Source organism: Pterocles gutturalis, unplaced genomic scaffold, assembly GCF_000699245.1.
Source record: "Pterocles gutturalis isolate BGI_N339 unplaced genomic scaffold, ASM69924v1 scaffold18848, whole genome shotgun sequence".
NCBI classification, from domain to species: Eukaryota; Metazoa; Chordata; class Aves; order Pterocliformes; family Pteroclidae; genus Pterocles; species Pterocles gutturalis.
The window spans coordinates 73,163-92,146 of NW_010120964.1; the positions used below are offsets into that span (position 1 = coordinate 73,163).

The 18,984-nt window shown below is 45.5% G+C and overlaps 1 protein-coding gene across 1 annotated transcript in view; it reads left to right on the forward strand.

Moving 5' to 3' along the window:
- BIN1 (bridging integrator 1) overlaps positions 1–18,804 on the forward strand; it is a 63,446-nt gene extending 44,642 nt beyond the window's left edge. The window contains exons 12-19 of the mRNA XM_010077090.1: positions 238–388; positions 4,474–4,602; positions 7,461–7,568; positions 9,244–9,267; positions 12,952–13,044; positions 13,809–13,919; positions 15,236–15,337; positions 18,612–18,804. Of these exons, the coding sequence (XP_010075392.1) occupies positions 238–388; positions 4,474–4,602; positions 7,461–7,568; positions 9,244–9,267; positions 12,952–13,044; positions 13,809–13,919; positions 15,236–15,337; positions 18,612–18,719 (826 nt within the window). The 3' untranslated portion in view covers positions 18,720–18,804. The remainder of the gene's footprint in view (positions 1–237; positions 389–4,473; positions 4,603–7,460; positions 7,569–9,243; positions 9,268–12,951; positions 13,045–13,808; positions 13,920–15,235; positions 15,338–18,611) is intronic.
- The last annotated feature ends 180 nt before the right edge of the window (positions 18,805–18,984 follow it).

The following is an 18,984-nucleotide window of genomic DNA, read 5'->3' on the forward strand; positions in this document are numbered from 1 at the left end:
GAATTTAGTGAGTGGCCTGTTGCACAGCAGTGCTGCTGCAGTGTGTTGGACTGCAAGTGACTCAGCAAAGATGCTTCTCAGAAGCTTGTAGAGGCTTCAAATATCATCACATGTCTGGGCAGTGAAGCAAGGATAATGGAGGCCACTGATCTGTGCTGGTTAGCACAACTCCGCCTAGGCCTGGCTCAGACTTCTCTCTTTCTCTCAAAACCCTGTTTCTCTCTCCCCTTCCTTCAGTGACAGCACCCCAGCGAAAGCAAATAAAAGCCCCTCGCCTCCACCAGATGGATCTCCTATCACCAGCCCTGAGACCAAGACTGTCAACCATGAGCTGGAACCGTCCACTTTGGAAGCGCCTGGGGCAAGCATCCCAAAGTCACCATCTCAGGTAGCGTCCCCATGACATTGACCATGTCTCTGCTGTATGACCGTTGATGACACAAGCTCCGTGAGTCAAAGACATCCATCAGTTGCTTTTCTTTGGACCTCTTCCTGCTAGTGAGCACAGAGAATATGACATGACACTTGTTCTCCTTCACTGGTTCCTGAGAAAGCAAGTTGCTCATTGGTCATCTCTATATCATATGGGGAAGAACTAAGCTATCTCTGAATGCCTCTACAGGGGGAAGGCCACTAATACATTTTGCTGTCTGGTAGAATGGCCAAGAAGATCCAGGGAGGGATGGAGTTGTAGCTAGGCAAGGAAGTTTATTCTTTACATATGAATTAACTTGTGAAATTTGGTGGTCCAGAACTGTAACTGAGGAAGTTTCAAAGAAAAAAAAAAAAGCTTAATATTGATAGGGATAAAGAGAACATCTGTACTTTGCATGATGTTTTACTTTAATCCCAAGATAAAATATTATGCTAAAATAAAGGCATTATATGCTTATGCTGTGAATAAATTAGGTGGGTACCATGTAGAAGACTGTCCACTATATGGAGTCTGATACTTTCCATGTGGCCTTTGTTAGTCCTTTCCTTAATAGGAAACCCAGCAGAATGTTTAAAATAGCAGATGTAGCTCTTGTTACTCAGCATATCGTATGATATGTTTTACTTTGGGACTGAAGAAAAAGAAATCATTTACTTCCTCTTCCCATCCCTCTATTACTGATTGGGGGAAACGCTTACTAGGGAAAAATAGTAACTAGGCCAAATTTAGGTCTGGTGCCAATCCATGCGTTTCAGTAAGTGGGACACCAGGGAGGAATCTTCCAGGAAGAATTAAAGCTGAAAGGGGTTCTGGCCAAACTGGTAAGAGAAAACTTACCACTTCTAAAAAGAGACAGATGCAACCCAGACCTTCCTTGCTGTTGTTATATGTAACAGTGTGATTCCAAATCCAGGCCCGTGCTGTAGGCTGTCTCCGGTTTCTGGATAGCCTCTCTCAATGTTTTTCCCTCCACTGCATTTTTAATTTTCAGGATTATCTAGGGGAGAAAAAGGGGATGTTTGTATGTTGGCAAAAGGGTTTTTTCCATCCCTGATCTGTGGATGTCTGGCGGCATCTTTTCAAGACTTCTTCAGGGTCTCTGCACCGCTCAGCATTGCACAGCCTAGAGCGGCTTCACCACCATGCTGGTTAGGACCTTGGAGGAGGGTATGTGTATGGAGGAGAGAGGATAGTGCATATCTATGCAGAAGTGCCTTCCTGTGTTTTTTCAGAGATTGCCACAACTTGATTGGAACTTGGAACAAGAAATTGTACAGATTTATTGAGCTGTTCACTGCAGACTTCGTTCACCCTGCCTGTGGACTTGTCTTGCTGAGTTTGGCTTCTTCCCTTTCCTTTAAGTAGCACACATAAACGTTGTTTTTGCCAGACTGCAAGTGCTTGCTCATTCACTTGCTGCTTTCCTGCCCACAGGAACAGGGCTGGAGGCACCCCTTGTCAGGCAAGGAGAATATTCCAGCACAGCCATGGCTGGAACTTCAAATGGGCCACAGGCAAGACTGAAATAGTATTTGCAGCTAATGCTGCCACCGCTTGTCAGCTCTTTCCCAATCTATATTTAATTCATTCTCCCAGGCTTCACTACAGTGAAGAACAAGAGCTCCACTCCATATTCGTACTAGGTGCTAAGAGATAGAGCTGGCTCCAGAGGGAGGGAAGACAAGGACAGGGGTTTCATACTCAGAGCCAAGCTTGATGCCTGTATGGATAAAATCTAGAAACTAAGCGTGTGTCAGCTTGCCAGCCCGCTGGAATACACAAGTGTCTGTTCTCTCAACAGTGCTCGACTTTAATACTGAAAGCTTCACAGGTGTTGTTACTTTTGACCTATGGGTAAGTGATGTGTTCTAGGATCCTCCTAGGGAGGATACAAACCTCGTCCTCTGGGGAGGATGGAGCAAAAAGCAACAAACAAGTACAGTTCTTTGGCCTCTTCCTGACTGAAATACTAATGCAAACAATAAACAAGGGCTGTGGAGAGAATGCAAAAAAGGAGAGACCAAATAAATACTAACTAAATTTTAAACTGTTCTTTATGCCATAAAAATAGCTCTTTAACTCTTACTGTCCTTTAATTCTTGGAAACCACTTATTTCTGTCTTTTGGAAGAAGGAACTGCTAGCATCTCTCTGCACTGAGCAATTTGATGATGACACAGGACTTCAGGGGTCTGTGAAATCACAACAGTCAGACTTTTGCTCTCAGTTACACCACTGAAACGCTACAATGACACTTTTGAAATCAGTGCAACTATGTTGAATTTAGACAGGTAAAGCTCTGTGGGATCCAAGTCAGCAGAAGGATTGTAGAGGATTTGTTTTATTCTAGGCAGCGAAGTTGTTTGTGCTTGATGAATTTCCAAGTGTAACGCAACATCAATATGCAATCCAGTTGTCTTTGAAATGTAGTTTTAGACTGCAGTTGGAGGTAATGCTGGACACTGTGGAAGTGATCGTCTCCAAGACACTAATGCATTGGAAGGAAGGGGACTGACTACTTTAGAGTAATAAATAGCAGAAGAATCAGGAACTTTTTGATTTTAGAGTTTGTAATTGGAACCTTCCATTTCTGCAGATGGTGGTTGTGTTCTGAGAACCAGGTTTTCCCTCAAGCTTCTGGTCCCTTCTTGCAACTGGCTAGCAGGGGATTTTCAGGTAGGGATTGTTCTCAGGGAATATGGACACACCACCTTCTGCAAACAATGAAAAGTTGGAAGTGAACACAGTACTTTTGTTATTTCTCCTAGACAGCTATTCAGTGGAAAATGTGTGTTTGCATCCTTGCTGTCACTCTCTAAATTAGGTTAACCCAGTAGACAATTGGGCATATCCTCAGCAATATGTAGCCTTGGTAGAGCTCAGGTATATGCTGGAGGAGTGTGAACACAGGACTAGGAGTTGGGGATTGCTGTGTTTGAGATCTGGGCCTGACACTGATACACTGGGTGCCTGTTGTCAGGTCTCTGAGTCTTGTTGCCTTGGGATGCTAGGTACAATGAGAAGATCAAGTAACTCTAAAATATCACTGTAAATTGAAAGCATTGTCATTGCTGAGCATTGCTGTGATGCTGGGAGTTTGTATGGCTGCTTTCTTCCAGCACAGTAGCAGCTTCTCAAAGTTCGATTTGATCTAGAAATGAGCACTGGGCCTTGGGCACAGGAAAATGTGAAGAGGGTGTGGATGGGTTCATCTAAGGAGGGTCTACCACAGCTTCTCACGGGGTTGATGCAGTGTCAGACTGAGTCTTTTAGCACGATGGGGGGGTATTAGGGTAGGTTAGAGTCACGGGGTCAGACTTTGTTATGCATTCTCTGAGAGCTCCATTTGGGAAACACTTGTAACTTCGTTAGTGTCAATGCTCATTGGTGAAACTGAGAGCAGAGTTGGGCCCACAGCAGTTGTGGCTTCTCAGGAGTTTGAGTTGTTCTTGCCTAAAACTGAGAAGGGATAAGAAGCAATCAAGAGTTCCTTCCAGCCTTTGTTATGGTACACTGATAACCAGTGAACGAGTACTGGGCAGATCAGAATCTGTCCTCATCAGCATGTACTCATAATGGGACAAATTGAGTCCGATCTCTCATTCCCTTAGGTATGGTAAGTACAGCAAACGGAGGCAGTGCTGGCCTGGTCTATTGAATCGCATTCGCAGCAACTGATCTGCTCCCTTCCCAGTGGTTCTTTTGAAGGTTGCACATGCTCTAATTATGTATGCATGTCCTGTCAATGCATATTAATTGTGTTACGCTTCTCCTCTGCAGAGGGAAACTTGCTCCTGGCTGAAGCGTAACTAATGATGCCAAACCTTCTCTGGAGGCATTTGGTTGTTTTTTTGTTTTGTTTCGATTCAGCCCTTCACCCTCCCTTCCTCTCTCTCCAGATGGAATTGATTGGACCCTGCTCTGTGCCTGTGGTTGTGATTTCCCCCAACTTCGGTTTTTGTGGCTAACCTGGTTCCTGTCTCTGGTTTTTTTGGGTGTCGCCGTCCGTGCTGTGGCCGTGTGCTCACTTGCATGCAGTTGAGGAAAGGGCCTCCGGTGCCTCCGCCTCCAAAAGTCACCCCCTCCAAGGAGATCAAGCAGGAGAACATCATCAGTCTGTTTGATGACAATTTTGTCCCTGAGATAAGTGTGACAACCCCTTCGCAGGTTAGCTGCTATGCCCTGCCTTATATTTCTCTGCCTCTGAACTTTTTCTTTTGACCTTTCTTCTCTTTGGAGGTGTCAAGCCATGAAACCTGGTCAGGTGAAGGAGCAAGGCAAGCTCAGCATTGGACCTCAGAAGGCAAAGGGTTAGATAGGACACTAACTTAGATGGGAGGGTGGCTAGAAGGCAGCTTTGACGAACGCATTGCCCTTTGAGAGCTTTCATTCATAGAAGAAACAGGAGAAAGGCAATGGGTGAAGATGCCAGAAAGTAATCGCTGCATTTGTTCAGCAACAATGCACATGGATTATGGCTCCTCTCACATCCCATGGTACATTCTTTTCAGGCCCACTGATCCTGGGTGTGGATGAAGGACGTGTTTTCTGCTCTTGTACATCCCCAAGTGCTGACCCTGGCATCTGTGCCAGTTCTGGAAGATGTCTCACCTGGGCTTTGTGGTTTAAAGCCCACACCTGCACAGGAGAGGCCAACAGGAATTGTATGAAGTTCTCTTTGGAGAGAATAGGTGGCTCCAGTTTAGATGGTTAGGACTGTGCCTGCTGTGAAGTCAGGACTGCTGACACAGTCTGTCACTCTTTACTAGCTAGTGGTTCCCATCAGAATGTTTCTTTCTTGTCATGTGGCAGCTTTTGAAGTCCTGAAAATGGAAAAACATTTTCAAATTACATATTCTCCTCTTCACTTCCCTTTTGATTTACAACATGGCAAGAGAGGATACCCAGGTGGGGAATTCTGTGCTAGACCTAGGAGAATGTCAGTCCTTATGTGTATAGGAGCCTGACCAGATTTCTGGCTGTATCACGAGATACCTGCATCTGATTTTTTTTTTTTAAATATATATACATATATATTTTTTTTCCTAAATGCTTGTTAAAGCATAAGTAATATCTCTATCAGTCTTCATCTGGGATCATTCCCTAACTTTTCCTTGCATCATGCTGCTCCATTGCCTCTGGTTTGCCACCTTCCACCCAGCTGCTGAAGAGCAGAGGTGGAGTGGGGAGGGAAGGAAGTCAATGCCAGATTTTTGCATTGCAGTAGATAAAGGTTGCAAGGCAGAGAGATGATTTGACAGCAGTGTTGGAAGGGGGGAACCAGAGGCAGCTGGGCAACTCTCTAAAATTCTCTGTGCTTCCTTCTCCTGTATCATAATTGACAGCTCTGTCTGCCCCATGGTTTGCATGATGTGTTTCCATGTGAATGCCAGCCCTTAGCCAGACATACTCTTCTACTCCTGATCAGTATCTTGACCTAAGATGGGATCTGCTGTGACTTTCAATCAGATGAGACTTCTGAGGGAGGCCTCTGGTTGCCAGAACAATCTTCACTGAAGCACCCAGTAGCCACTAGCCTTCAGTATGTTGCCCAGGGCCATTCTTGTCAGATGTCTTGGCTCCAATAAACTGTCTTGTGGGAGATCTGGGTAGAGCAAGGGGTGCTAGCCCTTGCATGTAAGTCTTGAATGGCAGGTAAGATTAATCCATGACCAGAGCCTATGGTGTCTCACCACCAAACAAAACTAAAGATTGGGGTTTGAGCCTCTCTGATGGATAGCCTGGATGTGCTGGAGGAGTGCACTAGAATGCCAGTTGGTTTTGTCATACTGGGCCAGGGTTTATTATGAGATGGGAGAGCTTGGTTACTTGTTCTCATGCATGTGTATCTCAAAAAGAGACAAAGAAGTTTATAAGGGAGAGAAAAGTCTATAAGGGAATTGGAGTGAAAGAAAGTTAGAGGAGGTGAAGATGATGGTGGTGTGGGTTGTGTGCAGAGGATTTTCTCCTAACTTGTGTCTCTTGCTACTTTCCAGGAGTTTTTCCGTGATGGGACTATGATATAACTGTGGAGACCAACCTGCCAGACTTGGTGTGTTGTTCAAAAGGTAGCTGAAGCGGTAGGGCCAGTGAGTTGGGAGGTCAGTGGAAATGGGGGCAAATCTTCCTGGAGAGAGCAGCTTCCTCTGAAGCTAAGTAGAAAGGAGTGTCTTGTGGCAGTTAGGTTAGATCTAAACCCCAAAAGTGATAGTGTAGTTTTGAATACTAGTGATTCGTGTCCTTTGTAGAGCCTGTAATCAGCAAATGTTCCATCGTTGTCTTTAGAGTGTTAATCGGTCAAAGTGAGTTATTCTGCTGACTTTGAAGAGAGTAGCAAAGCCTTTCAAATTTATGCTTTGTTACAAGACTCATGTGTGCATGTTTCTGGGATGTCCTGAAATGGAAAGCATTGAAAACAGCATTTTTTGATTGGAGGGTGATTCAAATCCCTCAGCTAGGGTGAGCTGCCATATGCTGTGTTTCTGTCTAAGGAGTCTGGAGGGAAATAGGAGCTTTGTGAGTTAGCTCTGAGGTCCCTTAGACTTGCTTTCCAGAAGTCTGAGTGTTTTTTCTGCCTGGATCTGTGTTCCTGAGATAAGTTGTATGGGTGGCAGCTCTTTTGTATGTGGCTGAGGGAGTCTGTCCTGGGCCTTTAGTACAAAGGCAGCTGGATGAGCTATGAGGAATAGATGTAAATAGAAGAGAAGCTCTTCTGAGTCGTCAGTGGCAGTGATCCTTTTTGACCACAGCAGCTCAGGTGCTTACGCCATGTCAGCTCATTTGGCCAGGTGAGAAGATGAATGAGTCCTGTGGAAAAGAAAGGCTCGGGTTTGGTTTACAGTGGCACCCATGCGAACCATTGTGATTATAGGCAGCAAGCAGTCAGGAGTCACATCAGGTGTTTGCATTGCCACCACGTCTTCTGTGCTTGCAGCCTTAGCTCCTGGATATCACGTACCCCCCCTCTACTGTGCGTGTGTGTGTGTCTAACGCTCGTACTGCTTTTCTTCCTCACTGCTGCCAAGTTTGATGCCCCTGGGCCCTTCCAGGAGGGAGCCAGCCTGTTGGATCTGGATTTTGATCCCATTAAACCAGATGCCTCTGTGGGGAAGACCCCCACACCCGCCTCCCAGGTTGGTTCATATCACCATTCCTTCTCCCTTCCTAACTGACTTGTTGCCAAGCGTGGCATGGCCTGCGCCCATGTGAATGATAATGTGGACCTGAGCTGTGGGTGGCTGGGCTGGGTGCCCAGGCCTGTGCCTTGCAGATGGGCACCTTGGTCTTCTCCGCTGGATGTGTAAGTCCAGTGGGAATCAGGCGGCTATAGCCAGGCCATAGTCTGGCACTAGTGTTTGTGGGATGCGTGTGCTTTCCTCTGATCTACTGATTGACAGCTTGTTAAACTTAATGTATATCCCTCCCTGGGTTAGCATCATCTGTGTGCTATATGGGTTTAAACTGTTACTCTGTGGATGGGAATTCAGCCTCTGTTCTGTTCTCCTGCTATAAATTGCTCTCAAAGGGATTTTAATAAACTCTTTGATAATCTGTGGATACTTAAGGTGAATAAAGCTGTAGATGGATATGCAAGTGATGTGAAGCCCTTCTTCTTCTGGGTATAACATAGCCTCTGTTCATAGTTAAGAAGTAGCTTCCTCCCTGAGCATAGTTCTGCACAGTGCAGTATCAAAGAGGGAAGATGCCTAATTCTGGTCTGGCCCATACCTGGTCTGTCCGTTGTCAGGAGCAGGTGGGCTGCCTTTCATTTTATGTCTGAAAGGCTGGAGGCTTTGAAGTGCATCCTGAATTTGTCTGTTGTCCTCACGCAGACTTTCCATTTCATATGTATGAAATGGTTACTTTTTGCCTGTGGTTGCCATTAAAATTTGTGATAAACATAACTGAGATGTTTACAGTATTTCTCCAATATCATTGTGTCAAGTAGGCCTGTGTGACACAGATTTTTGTAGCGATGAGATCTCTCTTATTAGAGAGGTTAAATATTAGGCATTGATTCTTCTAAATTAAAATACAGTGTCTGCAAAATGCCGGTTATTATCATAGCTTGATACACAACAATAGGCAAGCTACTGCTTTCTGGAACTTAAGTGGGCAGATTGGCATTTTGTGTCTGCTTGCCTGACAGAACAAGCTGCATGCCAGGATAAGCTTTTTCTAAAAAAAAAAATATTTACTGGGATTTTTTTTTTCTGAATCACCAGTTATAAATTGGTTAATTTGGTATACTGGCATAGGATACAAGTATAGATTTGACTTAAAATGCGATTATTTGTTAATTTTCCAGCAAGCAACAAATATTACACTGAGTTTTTCAAAACTGCTCAGCAGTGGCATATTTGGTGTTCTAATTTATTTATTATTAGCTTCAGAAATCATTAAAAGAGAGTCTGGATACTTTCTAATGATAAACACAGTATAAAACCTAGCGAAAATCACCTAGTTTTCAAAGCAGTCAAATATTTAACCCTGATGGACCGGAAACTCATGAGGGTTTTTTTCTGGCTTTGTGGTCTGCCACTGATAACTGAATGTGGCTTGGCTGTCTCCCTTCATACCAGAGGTAGAAAAAACCTTTACTCAAATGCCTTGTTACTTAAATTTGAATATGCAGTGGGGAGGGATGTATAAATTCAGGTACTGAAAAAGTATTTTTAAAACATGCAGAGATAAGTGGTGTTGAATGTGTATGTCTGCTTCAGTCTGATGAGCTTCTGTAATGTTTGTACTCACTGAAATAATCACATGTAAACTTGTTTTGTTTTTATTGCTCTTTGACATGCTTAGTCTTTACCTTGGGATTTATGGGAGGTAAGAACTTCATGGCTCTCATCTCCATCATGTACTGTGCATGTGCCGGTGCCATCTCTGTGCGCATACCTGTGTCCTTTCCCTCACTGCTTTTCCTTTCTGCACACCCCAAACCAAAGTTGCTCCATGTGTTGCTGAACTCACTTTTGCACCTTTTGTGAAGCCCCAGGGGCAGCCAGATGTTTGCGAGTCAGGTCTGGCACTCTGAAACTTATGTCTCTACCAGCGCACAACCCCATTGCCTTCCCCTGCTGACTCACTCATCTTTCCCTTGGCATGATGCTGTAACGTTCTCCTTGAACTTAATCCCACTGTGGCATCATCCTCACCCTCCACCCCCCAGTATTTCCTAAACTCTGTACATCCTATTGATCTTATGTGCGATGTATAAATGTCTCAGCTGCCCTTCATCCTTACTGCCTGTACCATTGGGTATACATAGGTGTTTGGGATTATCTGTGGTGTTTGCTCTTCACTGACCGTTGTTGCTGGAAAGGCTGATGTGAAATAGATCAGCCTGTGTCTACACTGAAAGTTAAGTGCAGGTCCATGACTTACTAGGCATCTGCCTCAACCTCAGCTTTGGAGCTTGCTGAAAAGGGAGACCCTACACATGCTCTGCATCTGAACCAAAGTCATGCCCTCATTTGTGCCTCTAGGTATATCAGGCCTGGGAGGGTCTCAGATTGCTGCAGATTTGCCCATTGGGAGATATTTCAAGCACAACTACTTTTGAGCCCCTCTGGACAAACAGCCAGCAGTGTGGAGAGAAAATGCTTGGTCTGTGTACTCAAGCCTTCTACTTGAGCTGGCTGTATACCGTGGTGTAGGTGTAAGCATGTGTCCTTGGTTTACGCTGGGGAATTTAATCTTGCCTACCAGCCTTCCTGTTCTCAAGGGCCAGATCACCCCCTAGAGTCAGTACTTGGGAGGACATGACTTAACCCTTGCTGAGAACCTGGCCCAAGGACTCGCTGCGGCCAGTGCTGTCCTTCACATGAGCTTGGGTCATGTTGAGAAAGATGTTTCCCTTGTGTGTTTTATCAGCCATCAGTGTTTAACATCTGTCATTCCCCTGTATGTGCGTTGTCAGTCTGACTTGGTAAGAAAGAAAAGAAGTCTGTGTTTGTGCAAGGAAAGATCTTGTGCCTTTCAAGTGGCTGGTCAGGGGTGAGGTATGACTGTATCTGATTGAACTGTGCTTACAGTCTGGGGTGTAAAAGGTGTTTTGAGCCATCTCTCCCATACTGGAAACTGATTTCACCCAAAGGACAATTTAATCAACCAGGGAATGCTACTAGAGCCTCACCGTGCCAATTCTCACCTTGGCATACCATACCTGGTTGAAGAGCAGAGCTCCCTATAGCTGGGGAATCCTCCTCTTGCTCTTCAAGTCTGCTGAAGTGTTTTTGCTCTAATATTGTTCTTAGCTGTTGATGAGAGGAGACTTGTTGCGTGGTTGCATATGGTATGCCATGAGGTTAACAACTGTGTAGAAACTTGGATGCAGCAGAACTTGCTTTATTTCCTAGTTATGCAGACTAGGAAACTTGCATTTGGTATGATGATGCTGCTGTTGGAATAAGCAAAGCTTTCAAGCCTGGCAACAGCAGTGAGCAACTCTTCCTCTTCTCCCTACATTATCTTTCCATGACTGTAAATGCTTTTGTAGGCTTTTGGGTGTCCACCAGGTACATAAAATAGAAAAATAAGTAGCTGACGTGAAAACGCCCTTTGCTGAAATCCAAGGGATTAATTTAGATTCCGTTTCTCTGGTTATTAAATACTGTTTTTGCAAATTAGCTGCTTTTAAAAAAGGAGCTCATGTTGAGCTCCTTTTCACTTGTCCACGTAAAATCCATGCTTGGCCAGATAGAGTTGGTCTGGCATCTGTCCCAGTCCCAGTTTCACTGAATCCAAGTAAAAAACAACCTGGGAATGAATCTAATTAAACAGGAGAAGCCTTTGTAGCATTTTATATGCATACATTTACCTTTAGCACTACCGAAGCTGCTGTGGGAATCCTCTGCAGGATGGGAACAGCTCTGCTATTTATAATAACCTCTGGCAATGTAGGGCTGTGGACATGGTGATGGGGAAATGTGAGAAAGGAGGTGGTCAGAGAGGAAAGCATGTGTTAAATGGCACTATTGGAGCAGCTGAAGGTAAAGTAATGGCTTTTTGTTAAAAATTTATTTCTTCGTTATTGCTGCTGTTATTAGAAAACAGCTTGGAGGATTGTGCGAGTGCATGGTTAGTGGCCAGATGGGTGTGGAGTTAAGGGTTGCCATGGTTGTTGCTTTACACAGGGCTTTTGTAGGGTTGGCACTTTGAGAATTCCAACATTAAGAATCTGGACAATGCCTTGTTTTGGATGTGGTTGTATTCAGGGGTAGCTGTGTTTGCCAAATGTATGAGTCACGTAGGCATACTAAAACTGGCTTATTAATGTGTATTAAAAATGGGAAATCTCTGTATCGCAATCTCTTTTGTGCAAATATAAAGTAAATATATGGTTAAATCCTGCAAAGAGGTGCATGTGCTATCAGGTATAGAGAACAAATGGATACAGACTGGCCATGAAGACATTTGGGCTGCAAATTAGACCGCTGAGATTCTTGTCAGGAGTCTTCCCAGATGCAGCCTGGCCAGTTTCCCAAGGGGCTGATCTGCAGTATTGGTGCTACCAGATCCAACTTATTTCCTGCGTTGCTCCAGTTTCTGGGAGGGGCAAATGAATATCTTTAATTTTGTGTTAGAACAGAGTTAGCCTGACTTCAGCCAAGGAAGAAAAAAAACTTGAACCACTGGAAGAGCATCAGAGGTATTTGGCTGGTCTTTTGTTGTGCACAGAAACCTTTGTCCCCAGGCTTCCTTGAACAGTCTCTGTCAAGCAGTGATCTATCAGTGATGGTGAATATTTCTCCCTGGCGGTGGCAACTTTTGTGCATTAGAAACTCCCCTCTCCACCAACACAAATGTGTGCATGCGTGCACACACCACGCAGAATATTCATAGCAAAGTCTTACTGCTATTACTGCTAGAATATTCACAACAGAATCAAAATTCTTGACTCTCTGGGCCTTTCCAAAATCCAATTGGGTGAAAGTTAGCACAGTTTTCAGTTCAGTTTGATTCAGTGGTAATGTCATGTAGATGCTAGGTCCAGACTAAGTTCCATATCTGGACACATCGTTACTGTGCTCTTCTGTTTCTGGGAGTGTGCAAAGGCTTAAATATTCCTTGATTGTTGAACCTTGGAAGTACTCTGTTGAGAGATGCTTGCCCTTTCCTCAGCATGCAGGCAGATTTGTATTCACAGACAAGTGGGCGATCTAGATGTCATAATAGATAATGGTGCATGTGTGAAGTAGGTCTGTGATTTAGATGATGAAAAGAAAAAGGCACTCAGGAGGTTTTTTGGGGTTGCATTGATTTCCTCTGGAGTATTGCCTCTGCTATGTGGCTGGAGTGAGCGAATGCAGGCTTTACTGTGATTTCACTGGGTTGCACAGAAAGAGGGAGACACAAGCTTAGCAAGACCCTGAGGTTGCTCACCTATTTGTCAGCAGATGGCAGCAGTCAACAGCATAGAGCACTTGGACAGACTGAGCTGCACTTTTCTGCACTCAAGTGTAACTGTAGTGAGCATAACTCTCCACCTGGATGGCTTTTGTATTGCAGCCTGCAGAAGCAGCCCATGCAGGAGCTGAAGCAGCTGGATCAGAAGCAGCAGCTGGAGCTGAAGCATCTAAAACTGAAGCTGATTCAGGATCGGTAAGCACCTTGAGGGACAGCAGTCCCTTCTCTCCATCACATCCCTTTGTTATGCAACAGATGTGGGAAGCTGGTCTGGGAAAAGAGATGTGTGGCTGCTTGAAAGAACACATCCCTGCCACCCCAGCTGTTAAAATGCTCTTATTCAGAGGCCAGATTTAGCTGTTGCATTTTGTCTGTGTAATGTTTAGGGAAAAACTCTGCTGGAAGATTCACAAAAAACCCTGTTCCTTCACCCACATTGTGAAGCCAGCCCACAGCCCGTACTGTGCTAAGCTTGCATTGTCTGCTGCGTTCCTCCTTGCTCACCAGTTACTTTACCTACCCTCTCCTCTGGGCTGCCTGTATTCCTTGAATGTCCAGGCTTCCTTTTTAGGGGACTCAAGTAGGTCCCATCTCATGGCTGCTTGGTTCCTATGGGCTGTCACATTCGAGCTGTCTGTTCCACAAGGGCTCTACAAGAACTGTGTCTTGACCACAGTGAATAGGAAATGCCAGGCAGTATAGTCCCAGAAAAACTCTAAATCCTCTCTGCCCTTCTGCAGCCTTAAGCAAAGGAAGAAAGCAGTCACCTCTCCTACCTTGTCAGTGCTGTCTCTGCTGTCCCTTGGGGTGTTTTTGTCACTGATTAGTGTGCTGGGAAAACTCACTGAAGCCATGGGTTGGGTTGGGATGTGGATCCTCTAGGGTGGACTTGGAGCTGCAATTTTGGATTCTCATTTCTCAATGGCTTTTTTCCTTCCCTGGTTGCTGCTGCCTACCAGAGCTCTCTGCCTGCTGTTGTTGTGGAAACTTTCCCTGCTACTGTCAATGGCACTGTGGAAGGAGGTGCTTCGTCTGAAAGAGCTGACATGCCTCCAGGATTTCTGTTCAAGGTGAGTGCGTGGTGGTGGGGCACCAAGTTCCTGATGACTTTTTTTTTTTGACTGTAATGAATTAACTATTTTTGCTGAATACGGCCATGGGCTATGCCACAATGAAAGGGAGAAAGAAAATTGAAGGAGGGATACGCATCTGGCTGTACTATACAGCAAAACCCTCTCCTTCTCTCTGCTGCAGTTATTTCCATCTCAGGAGTGGCAGTGTCAGTCACAGACTCTGGGTAGTAAGTTAAGAAGTTCTGCTCCAAACTGAAAAGGTTAAACTTTGATGCACCTGGCAAATGAAGAAGAGTTGAAAACACCAGTAGGGACAGAGGACTTCATGTATGGGGAAAATAGACAGCCAGGATGAACAGGGAAAAATACAGTATTAGACAGGGAAGTATGGTGGGTGTTCTGAATATGTCAAAGATCACTTGCAGCTTGTTTTGAAGGTGCGGAGGAGGAGTGATTCTGGGTGAGGATAGGCCACAAATTTAACATGCGTAAGGGGATATGGTAGCAAGACAGCGCAGATGCATCATGCCCTGAAGGTGATAAATGAAAGTCTCCTCTTTTCTTTGTTTAACCTGCTATAGGAATACTTTTCTTCTGCTTTAGTCATGTCCATGCATAACTTTTTTCTTCTGGGAGATCCACCGAAAGCAGAAGAATTACAAAACCCTGAAAAACAATAGGAGGCTCATCACATCTAGACTGGTTACAGACAGTGTTGTAGACTGTAGTGCTTGAACTGGAGTGCTGTGGTATGAAGTAGAAAAACTGTTGATAGGAATTAGGCTGAATACCAAAGGGAAACATGGCAGGATACAAGCATTCAAAGATCCAAACTGATATTATTCCTTATGTTTCCTCTCCCTGCTTGCTGTGACAGAGATGGGAGGCTATAATCTCTAATACTCTTGCAGTCCAGCTGCAGAAGGAAAGCAGGGCACCATTCAAGTGAACACAGGCTTTCTGCTCTGTGAGGTTTTAGGCCCATACCATGGGAATTCAGCCCTCCTAAGGAAGGATGGTGAGGTGCTGATGCAAACAAGTTGGATGAGACTCGCCAGGATGCCCCTGTGGCAATGGCAAGCTGCATGCATGGCTTTATTAAGGAAACTGGTTATTCCCATAGATGTGGCACTTGTGATCCAAGCTTGCCCTGCCTTGAGCAGCAGGTTGGATCAGATGGCCTCCAAAAGGTGCCTTCCGACCTGAATCATCCAGTGAATCAATGAAGTAGAAAGCCTTGTTAGCCTGTTACAGAGCTGGGTGAGAGAAGACCAGCCTCACCCAAGCTCTCCTCTCATCTCTGCTCCCCATAGGTCCAGGCCATGCATGATTACACAGCCACCGACAGTGACGAGCTGCAGCTGAAGGCCGGGGACGTGGTGCTTGTGATTCCATTTGAGAACCCTGAGGAGCAGGTGAGTGGGGAAGACAGGGTGTGAGCCTGGTCTGGGAGGAGCTGAGGGCATCTTCAGAGCTGCTTCTTCCTCCACTAACAGTCGGCTGGCTGGGTGTAGAGCCATCAGTTTGTGGCTGGGAGCTGGTGGGAGAGCCAGTTGTCCTTGACCTTGACGTTGGCTTCCTGCAACAGAGGAGGACTCCACTTGTGATTGGAAAAATGGAGTCGTCATCCTGCCTAAAGCATGTGAAATAGCCGTGGCTTCCTGTACCTCTCAGAGCATTTGAGACAATACAATGGCTTCCTTGATCAGGGAGCCCAACAAAGCCCATACTTTGCCTTCTCACTGCTCCTAAACTTGATGCACGTTCCTTGTGACCAGTGCAGTGCAGATTGTGGCATTGGCAGGAGTGACCCACAGCTTATGATGATATTTTCTCTCCTTTTGAGAAATGCTGGAGTGCTGAGAAAGCAGCTTGCCATGGATGATGTCTTGCACTTCAAGCATAGCAGTTCCTGTTTCTGAAATATGATGCTTGGTCAGGAGATGGCAGCAGAACCAAAGGCTGGAGCAAGCAGGTTGCTCAGCCTTAGAGAACAGTCTTGCTGTCCATCTCCAACATGAATTTAATTGGCAATGTTTTTCTTTAATCTGAGCTATTTCTAGAAGCCTTGAATAAATCCTCCTCACTTGCTGTGTTTGAGGGCTTCCAGCTGATAAAGTCTGCAGCGCTTTTACTACTTTGGCTGAGGAAAGTGGTGATTTTATAAAATTCATGCTCATGTCTCCAGGTTTTTGTTTGGAAAAGGAAGGGAATTCTCCAAATTGATTCAGTAGTCACCAGCTCTTTGGGTTTGGCCAAACCCTGACGAGATTTGGATTCCACAAGGGGTAAAGGGAAGGTGATGTAGTTCATTGGCCATAGAAGATATGGATCTTCTTTGTTGCTCAGCTGTTGGCTTTGTGAATTGCGGAGGCAGATCTTGCTGCTGCTTATGAAATGGGAGCTATAATGTGCTGGCGATTCCTACAGAGCTAGGTGTTCTGGGGGGAAGGCTTATGTGGGGAAGAGGCAGTGATTCCTTCTGGAGACAAGTCTTTTCACTTAGTGGGACTGCCCTACACAAGCATTTGTGAACATTTCTTTCTCAGAAAGCTTTCTGGATGGGAAATGTTTGGCAGCTCCCCTAGTTTCTGTGATAGGACATGGCATTTGTGGAGCAGAGTTTTTCAATGCCCTCTGTTTGCACTCTAGCTGGATGTGGGTGCAACAGCCATGAACTCGAGACTCTCCAAGCTGCAGAGGGTGAGCTCTGAGTGTTGCTAACATGGTGCTGTAGCTGCACTGAAGCCCTCTAACCCCTCCTACAGTGTATCCTGTGCTACAGCTCATTTCCCTAACCTTGACCATACCCAGCCAGAAAACATTGGCTGTTAACATGTGCATGAGCTGTGCACGTGAGTGGAGGAAGCTTAGGATAATAGACTGTGATCCGTGTCCCCATCTCGCAGCTTAGGTGTCAGTTTGTGGGTCCATCAGCCAGGCCTGGATTAATCTCTCTTGATAGAAGAAGAGGTTGAGGGCAGCAATGCTTCTAAAGCTGGTGCTTCAAGTGACGTTGTTCAAAATTGGCAAGGGTCAATCTGGGTCCTTGTGTCTGATCCCTGAGGAGACCCTTTGTAGCAGGATGCAGTGAGAGTGGTGCATGCTGTATGGCACAGATGCTGCGTGCAAATGGATGAGCTTTTGTGCTTGCCGTGCTGTGAGCTGCAAGCTGCCTTCCAGACACTTTGTCCCAGCGTCTTCCTCCTAGTTGTTTGTCTTCCTGATTTATGGCATGTCAGTCCTTCCGCAGCCCCTGCAGCTGGCTGCTGCAGATGGGCTCCTGTCTCGTGCCATTCCCGTGACATCCCCTGAATGCTCAAATCTAAGGCGGCAGCAAGGGCTAACTGAGCCTGCAGGTACCTGGTACAACCTGCAAGGAGCAGGGAACTCAGATACAATGGCTGGTCTGAGCTGCTGCCATGTGAAATGTGCAGAAAACGGGACAAGAGGGCAGAAGCTGCAAAGTGGCAGTGGAAAGCAATAGTGCCCCACAGATCACCACTGGTGAGGGCTGCATCACTCCTGCACTGTGCAGGTATGTTTTTAAAGAATGTGTTTCAAAGGAGGCATTGCTTGGCTTTGGGTAAAATACCCAGGTAACTCCTGCCAGTTCCAGGAAAGCATAAGTGTCAGAACAACTGTGTGAACCACATGCACACATGTCCTAATTCCCCACAGCTTAGAGCATCTGGTTGCCTGGGCACCTCTGCCCTGGCAAGTTGTGACATGTGATAACGTGTCTCCAAATGAGCCTGGTGCATGCTTTTGCCCAGAGGAATGGATGCAGGGCAGGCTGTTGAGTTTGGAGGCAGCTGTGGAGCTCTGTTGCCTCATGCTGCAATCTTAACCCACAGGCTGCCCCACTGCAAATGGCTGACGCTGAGTGGGTGTATTTGCATGCTGAAGGGCTACTTCCATGGTGGCAACTCCAAGGCTTGCAGAAAATAGCGTGTTGCACCGCTGAGCTGCAAGCAGTGCAGCTTTCCCGCCTTAAATATCCTGTCTCACTTACGTGCTTCACATGGAGCCCAACAGACTACTGGGTTTTGGGAAGATGGGTTGAGCTCCTCAGCTCACAGTTCTCATAGATCAGAATTTCAGCGTAGCAAACAGGACTCATTTTGCCTGTACCACCTACCTAAAATGCTAATCACCCAGGTGCTGTGACTGGGCCAGGGGATGAGCACCTCCAGGGAATGACTCATCCTGTCCAAAGACATTTGCCCAAGACAAATGGGATGAATCGCACTATGGAGGTGCATGCCAGTCTCTTTTATGACTGTGGAGAATGCTAGACTCCTCATGCTTAGATAGTGAAAGGTGGGATAGGCAATTCCCATCCCATAGCTCTAGAGACTTTCTTTGACAGAATTTCTCCTGCTTCAGTGGGTGTAAATTATGAGATGTTTTTATTATACTTGCTAATTGTTTACAATTTCTCTGTCTCTGGACACTCTGGGTCACATAGGAGTTTTGGTACTGATTCTGGTGGGATGTAGCCTTCTCCCTGTGAAAAGGGAATGACAGCAGTTTTTTCCTTCTCCCCCATCCTCTTCCTGGGTTGTCTCCAAGCCAACTACAAGCATGGCTTTGATAGTGCCCTGACACCTCCTTGGCCTGCACTCTATAAGATAAATCCCTGCTTGCATCTATCCCTCAGCGTCTGATCTCTGTCTTCTCCTCCAGGATGAAGGATGGCTGATGGGCGTGAAGGAGTCTGACTGGATCCAGCATAAGGCACTTGACCAATGCCGAGGGGTTTTCCCAGAGAATTTCACAGAGCGGGTGCAGTGAAAGCCCAAGCCCACCAGCCGCGTTTCTGCTGGAAGAAAGCAAGTTTTCTGGTAGATAATTGAAAAAGAACAGCGAAATGAAGAGAATTTTAAAGGAACAGACCCCTGAAAAAAAGTCATCTTTAAGGGTGTGTTCTTCCCAAAGGGCAAGGTTTCAGAAATAAATTGAAATTCATCAGAAATAAATTGAAATTCAAAGTGTTACCAGAACACATAAATATTATTATTATTATTATTAATAAGGCAAGTCAAATATCCTCTTTCCC